This window comes from Stegodyphus dumicola, chromosome 4 (genome assembly GCF_044657685.1).
Source record: "Stegodyphus dumicola isolate Sdum_Otavi_A_Nest chromosome 4, ASM4465768v1".
Classification (NCBI taxonomy): domain Eukaryota; kingdom Metazoa; phylum Arthropoda; class Arachnida; order Araneae; family Eresidae; genus Stegodyphus; species Stegodyphus dumicola.
Window position 1 is genome coordinate 127930719 of NC_140771.1, and position 14473 is coordinate 127945191.

At 32.3% G+C, this 14473-nt stretch overlaps 3 protein-coding genes across 4 annotated transcripts in view; all 3 read right to left on the minus strand.

Moving 5' to 3' along the window:
* LOC118184249 (sulfotransferase ssu-1-like) overlaps positions 1-14473 on the minus strand; it is a 116805-nt gene that overhangs the window by 76869 nt on the left and 25463 nt on the right. The gene's annotated exons all lie outside the window — the stretch shown is intronic.
* Positions 1-14473, minus strand: part of LOC118184250 (sulfotransferase ssu-1-like) — a 79360-nt gene that overhangs the window by 39417 nt on the left and 25470 nt on the right. The gene's annotated exons all lie outside the window — the stretch shown is intronic.
* The window catches only part of LOC118202314 (sulfotransferase 1C2-like), a 31115-nt gene continuing 25463 nt past the window's right edge, over positions 8822-14473 (minus strand). The window contains exons 1-2 of one of the 2 annotated variants that reach the window (XM_035374479.2): positions 12791-12848; positions 8822-9895 (exon numbers count right to left, since the gene is read on the minus strand). In XM_035374479.2, coding sequence (XP_035230370.1) covers positions 9012-9872 — 861 coding nt within the window. In that variant the 5' untranslated portion in view covers positions 9873-9895; positions 12791-12848 and the 3' untranslated portion in view covers positions 8822-9011. Of the gene's footprint in view, positions 9896-12790; positions 12849-14473 lie in introns of those variants that run through there. The other variant, XM_085815426.1, reaches the window with a different exon arrangement.

Below are 14473 nucleotides of genomic sequence, written 5' to 3' on the forward strand. Positions count from 1 at the left end.
TAAAGATTTAAAATAAAATAAACGTTAGTAAAACTTAAGATCCTTACAAAGTGAAGGGTAGTAGAAACACAAAAATATTTCGATTTTACTGCCGTATGCACATTGATTTCCATAAAATTTAAATATAGATATATATATGCATATATAAACACGCACACACACATGTATATATATATACATAAAAATGGAGGTTTATGAACGGAAAAAAAAACACATTTATATTTTTTTTCTTTTAAAGTCTTGATTTTCAAGTTTCCTTAAAATTTTCATTTGATAACAAAATCCATAGCATAATGCGAACAGTTACTGTTACAAGATCAGATCGCTTTCGAAGCATTCTACTTCTTGAAAACTCCCGAAGGGCAAAGCTCCGACAGTTATTGTTACTTTTAGAGCCGACACTAATGAGTTCATCTGGATGATTTTCCGCAGGTGTAGATGGGTAAAGAAAACTGCTTAACGCTTTCGGTGGATACAGTGACAGAAAGCTTCCATGCTTTTGAGAAGCTTTGATGACAAAGCTGCTGACGCTTTACAAAACAATACCTTATCTGTTTCAAAACGCTCGGAGGGTTAAACGGATCCCTGTCCCGCTGTCATTTCTTCTTTACACGAGACAAAGGCTGATATCAACTGCCTTAGTTGTCCTTCCATGGCTCTTTTTACTGGCTTTCAAACCCTCCTTTTGACACCAAAAAGTGTTGCGTGCGTATGGGCTCATAATAATTTGAATGCACAAGTCCGATGCAGTGAATAAAATTTATTATTATCACAACAAATAAAAACAAAATGCTTAAATTTCCACAGATATGCGTACAATATTGCAATATCTCATGTTAGTTATCTTTTAAACTACTCAAACGTTCAACAGCGAATTCGCTACAGTAAACAAAAGTAGTTTTCTAAAACCAAACTCATAAAACAACTGAACTGAGGTGTTTTCCTGCCACTTATGCCACCACTTACCATATAAACTTTTTAAGTGCACGAGAATACGAGATATCTATTTATTAAATGCGCGTGCTCTTCAAATAAGTCTCGTACTGCATTGAAAGGGAAGAGGGAACAATTTAAGAACAACAATATTTAAAAATAACTAATTCAATACCAAAATTGTAACAATATAACATCTTCTCCTAGAAATATTTCTATACAAAAATATTCTACGCTTGCCTTACTTCCGTGGATGTTGTTTCAAAGGATGAAACGTATTTAAAATTATTTCATGTTACACCTCGGTACTTACGGGTCCGCAATTTCCTGCTGAATGTTGTACACTCAAGGCCAAAAAGATTACGCAATTGTTCGGAAATTTATGGTACTAAGGAGATAAAGACTTCCGCAAGCAATTTCACTTTAAAAGAAGGGTAGAAATTTATCAGTAAATATAACTCATCAAAAACTGTAAATAAATAAATAAAATAAAAATTTAAAAAAATTCTGAAAGCTTTCGGATTTTACATTATGCCCAAGGGGGCGTTTTTTAACGCTTTATGTATTACCTTTATTTATTAAATATCATATTCTTCGCACTTAAACCATGAAATTCAGTTCAAGAGCAATATCGCAAAATAATTTTAAATTGAACATATCTTTAGAATTTCCGATATACAGTCAGTCTCACGCGCTGGAGATAAAAATGTTTTTTCTGTACCACGTTGCCATTGCTCACTTTGAAATCCTTGAGTTTGTTAACCAAAAATTCGTTAAATATGAAATTGATAATAAAACAAATTTCAGATTTCAAATTTGAGCTTCCGGATGCCCATATTCGGTGAAAAATTACGTTATTCAAAATTTAATGGCTCTAGGTACCGTTGTTTGATCACAATGCGAGAAATATACATCCTTTTATGTAGATTCTTCATTATTTAATTTCTTTAAATATAACACAGGGCGATGATATTTGGTGGCAAAAATATGAAAAATGATTCGTCGTTTATAGTGAATCGACACAAAATGTAATATGCACAGAAAAATATTTACATCAAGACCTGTAAAGGTAGTGCCAGGATATTAGATACGTAAATTATTATCTACCTAACAAACATAACTTGTATATTTTAAGTATTTAAAGCTAATAAAAAAACTTTATGACATAAGTTCAATAAAAACATTTATGACATAAGTTAATAAGAATGTTCAATAAGAACGTATATTCGATAATTTAAATGCTAAATTTATGAATAGAATATCGTTAACTCAATGATTTTTATCAATGCTTTACATGTTTGGTGTAATTTGTTTATTTCATTTATATATATATTAATTATAATCAGTAAAAAGTTTCAAATATACCCATTTAGTTACACTGCTTTCAATGTAAGAGATTTAATATTAATAAAATAACTACTGATGTGGCAAGCAGTTTCATCACTGTAGGTACTTCAGTGGCGTACAAGTTTCAAAATACAGCGATAACTCAATTAAACGTTCTCTTTGAAATACGTACAACTTAACACATGACATGTTCGAAAAGAAAAGTTTTGTTTGGTATGAAATTCGTTTGGAATATGATTGAGTTTAATGACTCACGACTGTGTGCGCTACACTTGTTTATCTCACTCGAGGTAAAGTTAGGACTGCCCACTAGCGTCAGTACGTCTGTTGTTGCCATTTAGCAAATATAGCCCCATCATAACACTAAATTTGCAAAGGGTTTTGGTACTTACGTATTAACGCCACCGCACTATTAACACGACGTCAACAAAAGTTGCGCTGATGCGTCAGTAAAGAGCAATCCTTTTCGCACGCAGTCATCTTTTGGATTCCTTTTTTGCCTTGTTATTTGCTGATTTTTGACGCTATTGGTTTAGTGCTAGGAAGATGCGCCTTTGGGATTTGCCAAACACAGAAAAAGATGCAATTTTATTTTTACAGGAGCGAAATATTTTACCCAAAGAAGGAAAAAAAAAATGTACCAATTCGCATGATATGAAACTTTATTTTGGTAAACCTACGTTTTGGAAATGTAATTTAAGACGGTGTGATCAGTAAGTGGGACTTAGAACAGACAACTGGTTTGAAGGAAGAATTCCATTTTGTTCAGATTTGAGATTCATATACTGCTAGTGCGAGGAGTTGACGTCAATTAAATTTTGTGAAAGGCAACTTGATTTATCGAATAAAACTGTTATACATTAGAACAATTACAGTTAGTTACAAAAGTCTGCGTACAGACTAAATTTTAAATTAAAAAAACACTTAAAGCATAGAAAAATGTATTTTAATCATTGCATTGTTTTTCTTCTATTAGCTAAAATTGTAAGCTTAAATAAAAAGTAAATAATATCAGTGTAATACTTTACTTTGTAGGATATCCTTTATTCTTCAAAACAGACGTCTGGGCATTGACTAAACTAGTTTTTCAGCGTCATCCGACATAAATTTCGCCCATTCTTCCTGCAATTTACTAATTAGCTTATTTTGCGACATAATATTGTGTTTTCGAATTCGTTTCTCCAATTTTGCCCACAAATGTTCGATAGGATTGAGGTCTGGTGACTGTGGAGGAGTACGCAACTGTCTTGGAGTGTGATAGAGGAGATATTCCTTCACAATTTTAGCTGTATGTTTCGGGTCGTTGTCTAGTTGGAAAATAAAGGTATTAGAAAGGTTTAAATTTCGGGCACTGTCTCGTAGATTTTTCTTCAGAATATCCAGATAAACATGCTTATCCATGACTTTATCAATAATGTGAAAATTTCCAACTCCTTTCGACGACATACACCCCCATACCATCACACCGCCAACTCCATGCTTGACAGTTGGATTTAAATTTCTCAGATTCAGTTCTGTTCCTGGTTTTCTCCATACAATAGGATGACCATTAACTTTAAATATTGTAAATTTACTTTCATCTGAAAAAATTACATTGTTCCAGAAGTCCTGCGAAGAGTTTAAATATGTTTTGGCAAAAGCAATTCTTTTCTTTCTATTTGTCTCGGAAATGTATGGCTTAAATCTAGGTTTGCGTCCATGATAATCGGACTTTCGCAGCACTTTTCGTACAGTTTCAGGAGAAATTTCCTTGATGCTAGTTAAAAAAAATGTCTTTTGCAATGCTTGCAGCAGAAAGTTTAGGATTTTGTTTAATTCGTAAAAGAATTTTTCTTTCTTCTCTCTGCGTTAGCTTCTTCGGTCTCCCACATCTTGGTTTTACAGCAAGACTACCAGTGTCAAGATAGTTTTGAATAACTCTTTGCAAACTAGAAAATGGTTTTCCAATGGTTTTACCAATATAACGAAGAGTTTTACCTTCATCTCTCAATTCGATAATTAGTTGTCTCGTAACTAAAGGAATTTCTTTATTGGTTGTCATTTTCGTCAAAGAAAATAGAAATAGCAACTTCCAATCAACGTGAAACTTTCTTCGGAAGTCAATGACCTTGAAAGTGTAATCTTCTTTGCATTCTCAAGTTTCAAGTTTAAAAGTTAGATAAGAAATCCCCCGCCTCCTTCGCGTTGTACGCAAACTTTATTGGCTTTGATTTCTGGCCAGTTATCTTTTAAAAATTAGTGTGCATAAATTATTAGATATGAAAATATTACAGTTAAATAATTTCAAAGTCCCTTATTGAAACTAAATATTTAAAAAATAAAACTTAAAGAAACTACCCTTTTCGCACCTTAAAATTTTGACTTGATATTACTTTTCTTGATGTAGGCAGACTTTATTGACTAACTGTACATGCGTGAATTATGTGTCTTGGATATGGCGAATAAACCAAACAGGAAAGTAGGTGGATCAGATTGCATTGTGGAAATTGATGAAAGTTTGTTTACTAAATGTAAAAATAATTTTAGTCGACTATTACCCGAACAGTGGGCGTTTGATGGTATATGTAGAGATACAAAAGATTTAATTTGTTGTCACTGTTCTTAACAGAACCCTTCTTAATACATCTACCCTTCTTAATAAAATTATTGTAAACACTGCAGATGGTAGCACAACTGCATTAAGCAGAGTTCATATGGCGAGAGCATCAGGTCAAAGAAAATAGAGACTGTTCTGAATCTACGTTAAACTCTATATCGGTGCATTTTCTACCGAAATCCCATTGACTACTTTGATTTTAAATAAAATGTTTTAATTTATGATTTGTCGCAAAAATTTTAAGTGTAGATTGACGGCACTTAAAAACCGCCAAATTTGAAGCTGCGGTGGCGTTAATACATAAGTACCGGATTGGGTTATTTTTTTCGTAAATACTTTGTAAATTCATTAATAATAAGTTTTAGGAAAGTTGATGAGAATAGTGAAGCGACTCAAGAAAATTGTTCGGATCACCATGGAGATCAGAAATGAGATTGTTCAAAAGTTTGAAGAATGGCATGCATATCCGGAACTTCGCTATTGCATACCTTATGCCAAGTATGTTAGTGTCTTCAACTGTGAAAGGCAAAGACGCTATTAAATTGGCTAATGTTGCGAAATCGATTACCAAACAAAGATCAGACATGTAACAGCATGCTGAAAAGTTCCTTTTCACCTAGTTAGTAAAAGAACATTTATACCCAGTATCATGTTCAGTGTTTCATTTACAAACAATATATGTTTCAGCTGCTGAATTTTTAGTATTAAACAGTTTACAGTAATAAAAGTAGGATTTTTTTTATAAGAACAAAGTAACTATTTTCAATTTATTCGAAAAGTTCGTTTGGTATACATCGAAGGATCTGGAACAGATTAATGCAGTATATCGAGGTACCGCTGTACATGAAAAGTCATTCATGAAAAACGTTCAAACCACAAAAATATGTATTTTTTTATTTAATTAGCTGCTGATGGTATTCTTTTGGTTCACAAACGAAATGCTTTCACAAATGCGAGTTTGCTAATAATTTACTGTGAATATGTTGGCCAGTCAAAGGTTTTTATTTTATAGCTAAAGACTAAAGCATTGATGGCCGAACGTTTTATCATTGATGTACAATTGTAGTGATAAGTACTCGCAAATATACAGCTTAGATAGAAATTAACTTAAAAACTGAAGTTCGTCATTAGAAGATTTTTTTTAAAAGGACTGAGAGGAAATATGGATATTTGCAGTAGGCCAATACATTATGTTTGTCGAGTACAAAAGGAGAGTGAAAATGTTTCCAGAAGGAACAAATGCATTAATCATTGTCGATTAAATTAAATGATTAATCCAAAATAAATGGATTGTAGGATTTTCCAACCTAAAAAGGTAACCAGAAGAAACATTTTTCATTACTATTAAAATGATTATTTAGAAATGGTAAAACAAATGTGATTTAAGAATAACTGTTGATACTCAGAAAAGCTTAATATTCATATACCGTATATACCCGCATAAGTCGAGATATTTTGGACAAAAAAAAAAAAAAAAAAAAGACTTCAAAGTGGGGGGTCGACTTATAAGCGGGGCTATAAAAAATTAAAAGAATCGGAAGTTCAAAAATTTCTTTATATAATGCAGTTGTTTTCTTCCCGCACTCAAATTGGACGACTTATCAAATAAGTCACTTACTTGAAGTAATTTCATGACTTAAGTTATGTGACGAACTAATCACAGAGTTTCATACTTTAACTAGAGTAAGTTTCGATTAAACCAAAGAATTTTCAGCCCCCGAACAACCGATCAATATAGAGCAATAAAAAAGTTTCGCCAACACGCCAAGAAAAGAGAAATGCAGATAGTTTTTACGTACGTATAAGTCTTTATAATAGTTATTGTTCATTCATGAAATACTTTTGTTAACAGGCGTACACGTCTAGTAGTGATTGTAGCAATACAGAGTTCGAGACTTAAAATATGTATGATGACGAGCCAATGACGACAGAAGAGTTCTATGAAATGTTTGGCGAATCTGACCATGAATCGGACGTTGAAGAATTTTGATTTTGCTTATTTACCAAGGTATTTTTTATCGTATATTTACTTTTTTTTTCTCAGATGATTTTGAATAAATGTAATACTTAAAAATTTTTTTTCTAAGTTTCTCGATCGATTTCGGAAGTGGGGGGTCGACTTATACGCGGTTTTTTTATTTTCTACGAATTTTTTATGTCGAAGTGGGGGGATCGACTTATACGCGGTATCGACTTATACGCGGGTATATACGGTAATTAGATTTTAAAATATAATCAAGCAAAAGTAACTGATTAATTTGTGTATTAGTTTTGTAAAAGAGAAAAATCGAATAGTTTGAAAACAAACTAAGAACTAACTTTGGAAGCTGGCAATCAATTAGAATTGTAATCTAACGCTTCAGGCCCTTACGAAAATACTTTATCCATTAAAAAATATCAGGTTATTGAATTCCAAAAAGGCAATAAAGAATACTTGATTTACGCTGAATGAGAAAAGGGTTTTCCTTGGAAAATATCGACGCTTTTCGTGTATTATAATACTGCAGAATTAAATTTCCTGTGTTGGACATTGTAGTACTGGAACTCATTGACTGAAATGAAATAGCTATTTAATCAGCAAATAACTCTGAAAGGCTGAATAATATTTTTTCCAATTTCCTCCTAGATTCGTATTATTGAAAGAAGTAGACTGATTTCATCACTTTGAACAGACGGAGAAGATTTATCTATCCTTTCCAAAAACAGTTTTCCCCCTGTATTTTTCCAAGTTAAGATTATAACTGCAATGGTTAATTTTCTATTATCTGAATAAATAATTTGATAATATTTGAAAATGTGTAATCCTCTTGAGATATCAATATTGGTACGAAATGTCCAGGCGCGGTAAGAAAGCTTTCCCGCAAAGCTGGTTTAGGGTTGCCATAAAACGGCAAAAAGAAGGCAGGGTTGCCACATTTGGCGAGAAATCGCCCATTTGGCATCAAAATCAGCAATGTGCCATGGACGGATGGAGAACCTTCTGGAACGAATTCTTACCGGGTTTAGCCCAGAATGTTCTCGAACACAAGCCGAAAGCTATATAAACCCTGCTGGTCCGCAGTGCGAGAGAGTGTGCCTCGTCTAGCGAGCTGATAGTCAGTCATTGAGCGAGTGTCTCGAAGTCTAGCGCCGAGTTGGTCGTCGAGTGCATCGAAGAGCCTCTTAGTGTATCGCGGTTAGTGCATCGTCGGGAGAGCGTGTTGAGCTCCGGGAACAACTGAACCGAAGAGTCGGGAGCCGTGCTCTGTGTGTCGTCGAATGCATCCCGAGTTGTAGCGTGGAGAGTCTCGAGAGTACGTGGAGTTGCGTGAACGATCGAGCAGAGTCGGGAGCTGTACTCTGGTGCTTTGCAGTGAAGGTCTCCACCGTTACAGCCTGATAACCTAAAGGCTGTGTCGCTGATTGTGTCAGCGTGTTTATGGTAGTTCTTCGACGACTGTAACGTGATTTTGGAGCTGTCCTGATTAGTACTGGCTATATAAAGTGTTTTGATACTTCATCAAGTGCTGTCGTCATTACACTCCAAATCCTCACGAACCCTATACGAACCTGGTGTCAGAAAAAAAAAAAAAAAAAAAAAAACGCAATAATATTATGAATCTGTTACTACAATTAGATAGTAATAATAGCTTCTATTTAAAAAAACAATATATTATATATAAATAGCATAACTTACATTACTAATTTTTATAAATTGATGAGTGAAGCTATAGATATGCATATCATGGGAACAGCAAATTTCAGAAAAGTAATATGTACACTACCTGCATATATTTTTAATTTAGGACCAAAAATTATTATTAAAATATAGTTAAAACTCATGTCTAGCAAATAATATTGTGATATGATAAAATAGTATGCGTAATAGCTAAAATGTTTAATAATAAAAATTTGAATAAAAAATTAATCTTAAATAAATTAGTACATTTCGGTTGAATCACAATACACATTCAACAAAACATTTATATTTTATGCTTTGGAGTTATTACATATTTCAAAGAAAAAATTTAAAAAGAAGTCAAAATATTTTTTTTCAATTCCACTGGAATTAAATTTCTACTCAGTAAAAATGGAAACAAGGTTTACTTCACAGAACAAGGAAAGAATGATATTTTTAATATCGTAAATTGCATTTTTATTCTGTTAAAAACCATTTCTGGATCTCTGTACCTTTTGTTCTATATAAAAACTTCTCTTGAAGTCTCTTTGATTGGCCTTCCGAAAAATGATTCCGCCAATCTCCAACTATTCCTTTTCTGACAAGGTTCCACTTGCGAGCTTCTCGAGCTTCTGATATTGGAATATATGTCTTCATATACTCAAAACTACTAAATTTCGAAATATTCCGCAAGACTGTACTATCCTGTTCAATTGCATCGATATATTCCTTGCCAAGGAATTTGGCAATTTTAATAATTACCTCTTCCGTATTTCTCTTCATATCCTCGTACGTGATGTAAAATATATTGCTTTCATTACGATGAGGATACCATGACATTAAATGGTCAAAATAATCGTTATATATTACCTCGCCACCCATGAAAAGTTCGAAGAAATCCTCGAATTCAGCATCTCCGTACTCAAATCCAGGTTTACTTATAGTATGGTAATATAAGGATGTGCAGCAGTCTTTAGGATTTCGCGCAACGAAGACGTATTTGGCAGCAGCGGAATATGGCATGAGTGAATAAGGAAGATGAGTCTTCAACGCGCCAGGTCTTGGCATAGCAAATATCGCTTCTGTTCCCACTGCATCAAGGAAAGGACATAGTTTGTGGAAATCTTCTTGGCAATCTAGTTCACGACCTTTCCGAAAAATGTACAAGATAATGGTTTGCATCCACGTTGTCCCACATTTTGGATAAGTGACAATAAAAACATCATCTCTCTTTGGTTTATAATTCAGTGCTTCAGTGAAATGTTTAAAAGAGAAACCGGTTGGAATTCTTATACCATACAGGATTTGATACTTAGGTTTCTTGGTAACATTAGCCATAATCTTTTCAATTCTTGTAACCACTAGATAATAAAATAGGAACTAGTAATATTAATATTGCACATAAATAAACAATAGATATGTAAAAACACTATATATTGCACTAATATTGCACTATGCCATATTTTTTACCTTTTAGTGAATATTTTAAGTATTATATTATAATTCTATAAAGTCTGACAGGTTGGGATTATTGTGTGCACAGGTTTTCAAAAAATCATTGAAAATTATCAAATCTTGTAAATTTCTCTTAAATGTTAACAAATTTCAGAAGTTGAACGCTTTCCAATGAAATTCCTTCAATTTTTATCTCTGATTTCGTTCATTCCTGATAACATGTAGAGTCTACTTTAACCGTTTCCTGAAGTCTTTGAAATTTTTTCTTTAATTTTCATATTACAGAGGCTGTTCGCACATATTTTACACGGTTTTATTGTATTTACATAACTATTTTACCTAAATATTTGTGTTTTAAATGCTCTATTTGGTAACCCTTATTCTTTACTATCTTTGTACAGCGTAATTTTGAAGACAATTAAGCCTTTTTTTGTATCGAAGCCTTTGCTGTACCTTTTGTTGTAGAAGTATTTTATACCATTCATCTTTCCAAACAGCTTTCCAAAGTCTAAGGAGTGTTGTAAATTGACGTTTGGACAATCCGCTTTTTTAAAAGTCCGAAAGCGCAAACATCCATGAGTTAATTATCAGGTGGTTTACTAGGCATATAAATGAAGGGTATAACCTTGATACGCGTTTCTTGTTTAATCTTTTTTCCAGGAAATTAACAGTGGATTTTGACGTATGGCAGCTTGCTTTATCTTGATGCAGTCCTGCTGATGGATGGCATTGTGGGTAACGCGAAGATATTTCATATTTGAAAATTGGGTAAAAATATGTTCCTGATAACATGTAGAGTCTACTTTAACCGTTTACTGAAGTCTCTTTAATTCTTATTTGTCGTTATAACAAGAACCAACAACAATCATAAACCCCTTTGAAAACTTTCTTCAGATATTTTTGAGCCATTTTTAAGATTTTTGTCTTCTCTTTGAACATAAATGGATTTCTTTTCTTTGCATCATTTAAATACACCCAAGATTAATCTGTAGTAGCAATATTTTCTCATTTTTATGTGGACAAATGTTTCTCATGAAGAATTCTGCAACGCGTTCTATATTCGGTGATATGTCGTGTAGAAAGACGATGCGCATTATATTTTTCCGCCCTAATCAGATTCAAATAGACATTAATTATTTTGTTTCCAGTTGACACTTAGCATTTTAACGATTTTGCAACTCTCCTTGGCGGATTTCTTTTAATATTAAGGATCTTACCTTTGCAATATTCAAAACACTCTTTTTTCCCCTTGGATATGTGTTTGGAACAATTTTTCTCCTTGAAGCCAAACTTTGACGTTTTTTCCCTTTCTTTTTGATAGTTTTACCTATCGAAAAACCATGGTTTTCACAGCTTTTTTTAATAAATAGATACGAATAATTTTCTTCGAAAAGAAGCCAAACATAGCTTTTCCTCCATTGCTTCTTTAAAAGTGACATTTTGCATGAAAACAAAACTGTCAAGTAGCAGGCGATAATTTGTACTTTCAAAAATATAGTTGTAGTTAAGCAGAAGATTTTTCTTTAGAGCAAAGCAAAATCGTCTAAAAAATGTGCGAACATCCTCTGTAGAACATCTCGATTTTTCTGAATGATAAGCTGTCGTTCAATAAAAGTTTTTAAAAAGTATTTGTTAAATTCTGCACGTTTAATAAACGTTTCTTCAGTAACCGTTTTGTAACTAAAAAAGAGTTATTATTTGTTAAATTCTGCAAATTTCTCTTAAATTCGTTTCTTATTAAAAATATTTGTTAAATTCTGCGTATGGTTCAGAATTTAACAAATACTTTTTTTAATTCTTTACAGAATTAATTATACGTTACTTGCAAGCAGCTGATTCGACTTCTATCTAAAGAAGTAACACAAGCCATGATGAAAGTTCAAATAAAAGTGTTCATTATCAGGTTGACTTGAGGGTTACACAACTTGAAAGAAGTTACAGGAAAAGAAAATTTGCTATAGACTGTTGATTAAAATAGGTATTTCAAGGTGACAAAGACTCTTCCCTCATTTACGAACTTAATGTGCGTCATTATCCCCACACAGAGGGAATTAAGTGATTTTAACAAATTAAGAGACTCGATATTTGTTTCCGTGTTATGAAGCATAGTTCGGGGGAGAAAATTGCCTTGAAGTGTTTAAAGTAACAGACTATAGCTTGCTGATAGAAAAACACAGCTCAAAGTAAGACGAAATTAATATACACTTTAAAATCTATATTATGTATGAAGTGCTGCATTTAAAAACCATATTCTACACATTTATAGAAACATTAATTTTAACGTAAGAAACTAGTTTTCATAGTTTTAGATAAGACGTTCCTAATGATACCTTTTTTGAACCTGCATATACTACTACATTTTTTTACTTATCTAAATTGTTTTTGTTTAATTTCGATAGAATCAATTTACTTCGAAATAAATAATATTCGCGTTATTAAATGTTTTTGAATCTCTTTTTATTTTCTGCATTGAAATTATAATCAAAATGCAAGTTCTTAAAGTTTTTTAACATTGATTTAAATAGACTAATTCCGGGTTAAATGGGATCTCTCATTATGTTAGTAGAAAAAGATAAATTTCATCTTATATTTGAGTCTCGACGAGTCTTTCTAGTCTTTGAGTGATTATATAAATAAATCAGCGACAATTCTGCTGTTAAAGACAAAAAAAAAAAAAAAAAAGTTCTCAAGCAATCTGTTAATTATTTTTTATAAAAATTAAAGGAAAAAAAAAGAAAACAGTACAGATGTGAAATCAAAATAATTTTCTATTACTAAAATACAATTTTAAAAACACCTACCTTTTTTGCGGTTAGTAGATGTTATCGCTTTGTCGGCTGTTCTATGAATAATGACTAAATGACAATGGGAACCAGTTTTCAAAGATAAAAATGTCTGATGTGGACACCGCATGATTTCCTTGTACGCCTACTAAATTATATACGTTTATTTCACTTCATTTAAACTTATTTCCCTGAATTATTCTAACTTAATTTAACCGACTCCTCAGTACAAGTTCAAAATGACGTCAAAAACTGCAAATTTTTAAATTAAATATCTCAATTAATCTTTGTCGTAAGGAAGTCAAATTTCTTATATCGATATTTTTTTCATAACGAGTATGAAACTATCCCAAATATACGTATAGGAAACGGGAGACCGCATTAAAAGTTAGATCTCGCTATTTGTTGAAAATTACTTTTTTAAAATTTGATATTGCCAAAATATAACTATCTTCGTCATTTAAAATACTTCCATAACTAGGAGTAAGACCAGGGTGTGTACATATACATATGTATATAAATCGTTTTTGAGTTACATGCATATATATACGTTACATGCATATACGTACGTATATGAGTTTTTGAGATACATGCATATATACGTTTACGTGTAAACGTCACGAAAAAATCCCTTTTGAATCCATTTTACCATTTATTTTTGGAAAAACTGCGTTCTGTATTCTATCCAAATATACAGTCGTCACACACGCGTGCAATCGAAAAAAATCGCCCAAATGGATTCGGGAATGATCAAAATGGATATTTCCGTTATGATACCCGAAATGCTTGGTGATTACAATACTTTCTTTGTTTCAAACAAAGTCCTGTGCACACATGCCAAGAACGCTGGAAATAATTGCAGAATTTTCAGTATTCAGCTCAAGGAAACTTTGGGTAGAAATAAAGTTAGCTACTTTGGATACAAACAAAGACAGCTGCAATGTTCTATGAACCTTTTGAAATTGCTGGTTAGTGTAGCTTTCAATTATTTAGTGACCGAAGTAATTAAATCTGCTTCTTTTAAACAGACAAGTGAAGTCAGGAAATCTTTGCCTGTATTTTAACCTGCTTTAAGATCTCATCTTTTATCTCTACATAATTTATAATTGCTAATGAGAACTGCTTGATTTGCTGTCATTAAAAATATATAATGAGTTTAGAGATGAAAGCAGCTTCAGATTGCAGATTCTAAGCCAGTGGTTTTCTAACTATCTTCTACAGAATTCTTAGATTCCATCAGCCCTTCTAAGGGTATTGCAAGTCAAAATTCTAGCTTTTGAATTCTGAATACCCATTTTGAATTTTGCTCAAAGATTTTTTTAATAGCACGACAACCGCAAAACTAAGCACCTATTTTAGATGTAAATTAATTAAATGATATTTTATTTCAATTGTTATTGTTATCTAAAGTAATATGAATCAGATTAGTTTTAATGATTGAAATTTTAACAAAATTATGATTTTCGTTTCGATTTCCATATAAAGTACATATAGTATTCATATACTTTCAATCTCTAAATATTCACTGTAGAATGCACCCTTCTGAGTTCAGAAACAATAAAAAGTACCTTTAAATGATCAGATTTAAAGCCTGTCGAACACATTTGCTAAAGAATGAAATATAAAATTCAAAAATGCAATATTTCCTGACCCAGAAGTAGAAACTTCTAATACAGGATATATTATGGTGCATTATTACGT